The sequence below is a fragment of the Mustela putorius genome, unplaced genomic scaffold (assembly GCF_011764305.1).
Source record: "Mustela putorius furo isolate JIRA1106 unplaced genomic scaffold, ASM1176430v1.1 tig00003972_pilon_pilon_pilon, whole genome shotgun sequence".
Taxonomy (NCBI): Eukaryota; Metazoa; Chordata; class Mammalia; order Carnivora; family Mustelidae; genus Mustela; species Mustela putorius.
This window is the reverse complement of record NW_025422115.1, coordinates 17,813,453-17,820,651: the sequence shown is the minus strand read 5'-3', so window position 1 is coordinate 17,820,651 and position 7,199 is coordinate 17,813,453. Positions and strand designations below refer to the sequence as shown.

At 52.6% G+C, this 7,199-nt stretch overlaps 1 protein-coding gene across 2 annotated transcripts; it reads right to left on the bottom strand.

The window, feature by feature from the left end:
* Positions 1 to 486: 486 nt before the first annotated feature.
* LOC101676222 (cytochrome P450 1A1) lies at positions 487 to 6,984 on the bottom strand. Of its 2 annotated transcripts, none has more exons than XM_004758429.3 (7): positions 6,854 to 6,984; positions 3,241 to 4,102; positions 2,602 to 2,728; positions 2,424 to 2,513; positions 1,987 to 2,110; positions 1,769 to 1,855; positions 487 to 1,605 (listed from the first exon to the last, which is right to left on the bottom strand). In XM_004758429.3, exons 2-7 carry the CDS (start codon positions 4,078 to 4,080, stop codon positions 1,320 to 1,322), a joined length of 1,554 nt encoding a protein of 517 aa, XP_004758486.1. In that variant the 5' UTR covers positions 4,081 to 4,102; positions 6,854 to 6,984; the 3' UTR covers positions 487 to 1,319. The 2 variants fall into 2 exon arrangements, with proteins under 2 accessions (XP_004758486.1, XP_004758485.1); XM_004758428.3 differs by having other exon boundaries at positions 3,241 to 4,105; positions 6,854 to 6,983.
* Between the last annotated feature and the right edge of the window lie 215 nt (positions 6,985 to 7,199).

Below are 7,199 nucleotides of genomic sequence, written 5' to 3'. Positions count from 1 at the left end.
GCATCCCCTGCCTCTCATTCTTTGAGAAAGAATCTGCATTGATAACCCCAAGATCTGCAGCATCCCCTTACTCTCTCTCTCTCTCTCCCTGCCACCCAGCCCCAGCTCAGGGCCTCGTCTTCCATGCATCTGTCTGGTAGAGCCCTCATCACAATGGATTGGGTGATGTGTTTAGGAGTTGGTTCCTCCAATGAGTCTGGGAGACTTCTGAAGGCCAAGACTGTGTCTTATCTGCTGTGTATCCCCCAGTGCCTGGTCTAGAGAATGTACTTCATCGGTGTGTGATCAGTTGGAGGAAGGCAGTGAGGCGGTAATCCTGGGCCCCAGCTGGACACTGAGCATCCGAGAGCCATGGCTTCACCTCTTCACCGCCTCTTCTTCCTTTTCTTCCTCCCCGAGTAAAACCCACCATGAGACTGGGCTCAGACTGGGCAGGTAGAGGAGGGACGGATTCACTCAAGAATCAAAAAATTTCCACAATAGGAGTCCTGGATAATATCTTTATTTAGCTTAGGTAGGTGTTTCTTACACATTTCTGGATACTTGGGTTAGACTTTGTCTCTATTGCACTCAGTAAGTTGTTCTTAAGCTCTTATGTATGATAAATGCAGGCGAATAAAAAGCTTCTTGCATACAAATATTTTTAAAAGGCATTTTTATATAGGGCATAGAGAACTGGTCTCTGGTGTCTGAATCTGGGCCCTCCCTCTGCTCTCTACTCCTCTTAGACATGTCCAAGTCCCCAGCCCCTCCTGGACAGGAACAGGGGCCTTCCAAGGCTGGGAGGCAGCCCTGTTGCTGACGCAGGGAGAACACAAAAGGCATCACAGTGGCCCAGAACCCCGTGGTCAGATCGCTCAGCAGATCTGAAGATGCTTCTTCCCATCATTAGTGACAGCTCCCAAGTGTCAGAGGGATTGGACAGGCCCCGGTGTGGCCTGCTCTAAATGTTTCTCCAGCCAATCCACCCCCACAGAAAGCCAGCCAGCCACTGGGTTTACGGCCTTTTAGTGCATTCCCTCAAGCTTTCCAGGCACTTGGGATCTCCCAAACCAACCAAGCCTCCTGGCTCAAGCACAATTCCAGAAGGCTCCATCTGCTCCTTTGGGGCTCCTGCTGTGCCCACTGTCCATGGTCAGTACGCAGAGCAGCAAGTCCAGGCTGGTGGGCAGGCACGATCCTTCAGACTTGCCTGCAGCCCAATATCTGTGGGTTTCTGGCTGAGGCTTAGAACACCCCCCAGACCTGGGCCAGTCCCCTGTCCTGGCTACCCAGACAGGCCAGGTAGGCAGAGTCTAGGCTGCAGGGCTCTCAAGTCCCTAAGTGCGCACCCGCACTTGGAAGTGCTCACAGCGGGCATGCTTCATGGTCAGCCCATAGATGGGGGTCATGTCCACCCTTGTGCCCTGGGGCACACTGAATTCCACCTGCTGCAGCAGGATGGCCAGGAAGAGAAAGACCTCCAGGCGAGCAATGGTCTCACCGATGCACTTCCGCTTGCCCATACCAAAGAGAATCACCTTCTCACTCAGTGCCTTGTTGATGGTGCCATCGAGATTGAGAAATCGTTCTGGTCGGAACTTAGACGGGTCACCCCAGAGCTTCCTGTAATCAGAGAGAAGCAGCTAAAGTGGTAGCCCAGGGGCTCAGAAGCATCCAGTGGGTTGAACCCAAGCCTGGAAGGGTAGGGGATGGCCAAGTGGCCCGAAGACAGCAGGGTTTGGAGCTCGGGAGAGGGCAGAGTTGCCCTTGCCTCCTCTCAACTTACTGGTCATGGTTGATCTTCCACTGGTTCACAAAGACACAACGTCCCTTGGGGATGTAAAAGCCACTGAGGCTTGTGTCTCTTGTGGTGCTGGGGAAGAAGGAAGCCCAGTCAGGCTCAGGACCACAAGGACATCCCCTTGCCTCCCACACTGTTCCCTCCCACTGGCCCTGATGGGGTGCATGGACTGGAGGGACAGCAGTCGATCCATGGAGCCTCACCTATGAGGGATGGTAAAGGGGACGAAGGAAGCGTGTCGGAATATCTCCAGGATGAAGGCCTCCATGTAGGGCAGCTGGGGCCTGTCGGAGAGCCGGGGCTGCCGGGCCCTGCCAATTACTGTGTCTGCAGAACATAAAGGACCATGTGGGGCACCTGGGTGGCTCAGTCTGCTAAGCATCTGCCTTCGGCTCAGGTCATGATCTTGGGGTCCTGGGATTGAGCCCCGCATTGGGCTCCCTGCTTAACAGGGAGCCCTCTTCTTCCTCTCCCTCTCCCCCTACCCTCCCCCAGCTTGTGCTCTCCTCTCTCACTCACTGTCTCAAATAAATAAAATATTTACAATAAAATAAAATAAAAGGACTATGTGCATGAAGGGGCTGCCCAGAACCTGGCCAGGCCTTCTGCCTTGAGTACTTCAAAGGAAGCCCCCACTTACCCAGCTCCTCCTGGATCTTTTTCTGCACATTGGGGTTTGTCACCAGGTACAGGAGGCTCCAGGAGATGGCAGTTGTGACCGTGTCAAATCCTGCCCCGCAGAGAACAAAGGGAAAGCTCAAGCAGTTGGCAGGTCTGGGCAGCCGGGAATAGGAAAGGCATGAAGGGGTAGCTCATACCTGCTCCAAACAGGTCCAAGACAACGTTAACAATCTTCTCGTCAGACAGCTGGATGTTGGCATTTTCATCTAGCCTCTTCTCCTGGCAGTGCTCGATCAGGCTGTCTGTGATATCCCGAATGTGGCCCTGGGTAGGGAAGGCCCACAGGTGAACGAGATCCCAAATCCAGGCCTACCTTTCACATGAGGACTGGTTCCTCACATCCCTAGCACCTTCATTCAAGAGGTGACCCCTCTACCCCAAGGCTGCCAGACCAGCTTTTCTGCCTCTTTAAGGCTCTCTCCTGCCTTGGAATGCAGGCAGCCCCAATTTAAGGGACCCCAGAGACAGAGGTGTCATCTATGAGGCCAGGAGACCAGCTTTTTAACTCTCTGTTGCCCATAACCACTGGCCTTGGGACCTGCGCAAACTGGATATTCGATTCAGTAAATATTGCTGTCTAATGGAAGGATAGAAAAGCCAATTAAGGAAAAGTTCTATTTCCCTGCCAAGGACGGAGTCCACTCGACAACTCTCCTCAAAATCGCAGGGTGAAGTCCCTGAGAGCCCGCCAAACCCCCTACTCCTCCAGTTGTCTCTGACCTTCCGACCCCAACCCTACTGCTCCCCACAGTCGCCTACCTCTCCCCAGCCAGTACCTTCTCAAATGTTCTGTAGTGTTCCTTGACCAACTTTTGCATGAAGTTATAGAACTTCTTATTCAGGTCCTTGAAGGAATCCAGGGTGGGGTTGGGCAAGTAACGAAGGATGGGGAAGAAGTCCACGGGGCTCCCAGAGGCAACCGCCTCCCCGAACTCATTACTCAGGTTCACTAAGCTAAGTAGCTCTTGGTCATCATGGTCATAGCGCTTGCCAAAGCACATGGCACAGATGACATTAGCCACCGATACCACTACATATCTGTAGGGTTCAAAGCACCCAGCCTCTGCCATCTGCTGCTGCAGCCTGCCGAGGAGGGCCTCTGCCTCCTTGCTCACGTGCTCTTCCAGGTAGCAGGTGCACGAGGAAGCCGGGTCTGATGCGGTGGAGAAGCTCTTCAGGGCATTCTGGGCCAGGCGCCTGCGCGCAGCCCACGCTGGTCCAGAGTCCGGGTTGAAGGTCATGCTTTGGCCATTAGTAACCAGAGTGAAGCTGTAGAGGTCAGGCCGGCCCTTGAAATCATCCCCCTGCCGCACCAGGGCCTGCCGGATGGTGTCCAGGCCACTGAGCACCAGCACGGGTGTGGAGCCAATGTGGATTTGCAGCACATCCCCGTACCTCTGGCTCAGCCTCGTCAGCGCCAGGTGTGGGGTCTTCCCCAAGGTCAGCAAGTTCCCCAGCAGGGGCCATCCCCACGGCCCTGGTGGACTCTTCAGGCCTTTGGGAACCCGAGGCTGCCTGGCCCTGACCACCCAGAGCACTAGGCAGAAGACGGCAGAGGCCAGAAGAAACTCTGTGGCCGAGATGGGGATGGAGAGTCTGGACACAGAGGACATCATCAGTGTAGAGTTCTCCAGATGACTGCTGAGAGGCAGGGTGGGGAGAAAAGACCAAGATATCAGATGGGGGGATATGAGGAACCAGTGTCCTAAAGTGTCAGCATGCTGGTCAAAGAAAGGAGAAATTTTCCTATCCAGAACAGTATCTGGACATGAAGGAGAGGAGAAGATGGGAGAAGCTGTTTGTTGAGATGCGGCCATGTGCCAAGAATTTCACAGTCATTCATTCAGTCCTGGCCACAGCCTATAAGGTAGACTATAGTGAGGCTCAGAGAGGTTAAGTAACTAGCACAAGGTCACACAGTGTTGGATCCACACTCCCAACCCAAAGTGCCCAATTCCAGAACACTGCTGCACCTATCTAAAACAGGTTTTTCCTTGGGGCTCCTAGGTGGCTCAGTCAGTTAAGCATCCAACTCTTGATGTCAGCTCAGGTCTTGATCTCAGGGTTGTGAGTTCAAGCCCAGCGTGGAGCCCCCTTAAAGGGAAATGAAATAAAATAAAATAAAATAAATTTTTTAAAAAAGGGTTTTCTACACCTCAGTCTGTGATTCTCATATAGCACCTGTACTGTCACTTATTTTATACTTTTCTAAAATTAACTTTAGGGGCGTCAGGGTGGCTCAGTGGGCTAAAGCCTCTACCTTTGGATCCGGCTCAAGTCATGATCCCAGGGTCCTGGGGTGGAGCCCCACATCACAGCGATCTCTACTTAGCAGGGAGCCTGCTTCCTTCTCTCTCTGCCTGCCTCTCTGCCTACTTGTGATCTCTGTCTGTCAAACAAATAAATAAAATCTTAAAAAAATAAAATATAATCAACTTTAAATCTACCCACATAGCATCATCCCAAACAAAAAAAACCCGTGTCAAAGTACAGGTTTGATTTTTTCCCCCTAATGTTTATCAAACACATAATCGACATATGTCACCACCAACCCCCTTGAGTACTATCCACCTCACTTGGGGAAACAAGGACGTCAGGAGAACTAGGGATCATGTGCTCCTTTTGGCTCATTTCACATTTCAGGACATTGACCTCCAGAGGGGCTATTGACTTGACTGAAGTCACCCACCCCTCAGTGACAGAGCTGGGACTCAGACCTCTCAGGAAAAGTTCCCTAGGAAGTTCCAAAGCTCCCGTCACAGCTACCTCCCTTTGAAGAGTGGTCACATTCTCTCCTAGAACTCTCCATTTTCTATATCTCCATCCCAGGGTCTAGGGAATCCTGCCAGACCAGACCCTGGGACAGGGTAGGGAAGTGACAGGGAACCCCAAGGCCACTGCCTAAGCCACACTACTCCGCCTCATGAGGCTCTCTGAGTCAGACTGACCCAGGGTTTAAAAGCAACCAGAGAAAAGCTACAAGAGGCTCCCGGTCACAGAAATCCAGGCCAGGGTTTTCACTGGGCTCAGTTCTAAATGAATGAATGGTCTGGGCCTCCCCCATTTCCTAGTCACCAAAGAACAGAGAATAAATGGAAGACTCCCACCAGATAAGGGCTGCAAGAAAACACTAGACTGGAATTGGGGAAATTAGGAATCAATCTAAATTTAACAGAAGTGGAGACAATACTTTCTCTCTAGGATTGTTCTAGAAAGGGTGTGCAAATTCATTGAGTATTCTCTTCAAGACATGGGTCTCTGACTGGGGCTCCTGCCAGGTGTCCCAGACTGGAGATGAGGAGCTCCAGGTTTCCCCATTCCAAGTCCACGGGCCTTGGACTTGTCATTTTGCCTTTCTGGCAGTTATATCACTTGGAGTGGAAGTGGGGATATGATCTTTGATTCAGGAGGCTCAGTTAGATCTCAGAGAACAGAAAACCTAGATCTGACCTGGGAGCCTCCCCATCTGAATCCTGGTTTCCCCACAGAACTTCCTAAGATGGGGAGATTGCCTAGGTCCTACCTTATACAGCCATCTGTCTAGGGAGGCCTCCTGGAGGAGCTAGATCCTTCAAGCCCTGACTCCTTGAGTGATGTAGGGACAGGTCTTGGGGTGCCATGGTTTCCCTTCGGCACACGGGGTGCCCAGATGACCTCCAGCCTTAGCACGACAGTAAGAGGCCAAGAAAGATGTGACTGGTAAGTTTTCAGGGACTGACAGTCCAGCTCTCCGTAGGCTCTCCCATAGACTGCCCCAGAGCACAGGACAGAGAAGGCAGTTAGTGGGATAGGGAGGGGCCCTGGGCAGTGCCCAGGACTCTCGTTCAGAGCAGCCTCTCTTGTTCTGGCCAGCACATCTTGGGTGTTACAAGCCAGGCCTTGGGTGTAGGAGGGTTGAGACTGCCAGGGGTAGCTTTTAGATGAGACAAGGTACAACAGATAAGAACCCAACCTGCCCCCTCCATCCAACCTGTCCACCCAGGGAGAAGCCCCCCTCCTCACACAGCTTGAACAAGGCACTGCACATCATTCTTGCCTCCCGCAGTGTATACGGTACTTATTCCAGCCTCCTAGGTGACCCTGATGGGGAAGCCCAGAGGCTTTCAGAGAGTCAGTGGGAATGGAACTGGAGGCTGAATCCCAGAGTCCTTGAAGGGAGCCCATGGAAAATCTAGAATTCTGACACTAGCTGTGGGACCTTGGCTAATTCCTGTTTTTCCCCTGGCCTCAGTATTCCCACTACAGAGGTGGAGTGCCTGGTCACTAAGGACACTCTTAGCCTCCTTTTTTGAGGTGCCAGGTCAGCGGCCACCTAGGAAAACCTAAGAGGCATCAAAATTTTCTTACTGTTGGGAGGAAAAGGGCAAGCCAGAAGTCCCCAGCACTCACCTGCGGCTATGAGGAGGTACTGAAGTGAGCTGGGACAAGTGGTCTCTTAAGCCGTAGACCCCAAAGAAGATCAGGGAAGGCTCCTAGGAACTGTCACCTTCAGGATGAGGGTGAAAAGCACTTCCACCTTTATAAACAGCTGGAGCTCTTGGCCACACCCCCTGGAGCTAGGCAGAGGGAGGGGCTGACTGAAGAGGGGGTTGCTCTAGGATAGAGGGGATAGAGGGGAGAAACCGGAGATGGGAAGTGGGGGTTAGACTGGGTTGGGGGAACTCAGGGACAGGTAAGAACTCACTATGGGGTCTCCTCATCCAAGTGCCAGCAGGAAAAGGGGTGACGGCTGGGG

Excerpts from the sequence above, each read along its gene's own strand:
- LOC101676222 (XM_004758429.3), bottom strand. The coding sequence starts at position 4,080 with ATGATGTCCTCTGTGTCCAGACTCTCCATCCCCATCTCGGCCACAGAG. Across the intron at positions 2,111-2,423 it reads AAAGATCCAGGAGGAGCTGG|ACACAGTAATTGGCAGGGCC; the intron begins GTAAGTGGGGGC and ends TATGTTCTGCAG. Across the intron at positions 1,856-1,986 it reads CCCTTTACCATCCCTCATAG|CACCACAAGAGACACAAGCC; the intron begins GTGAGGCTCCAT and ends CTTCTTCCCCAG.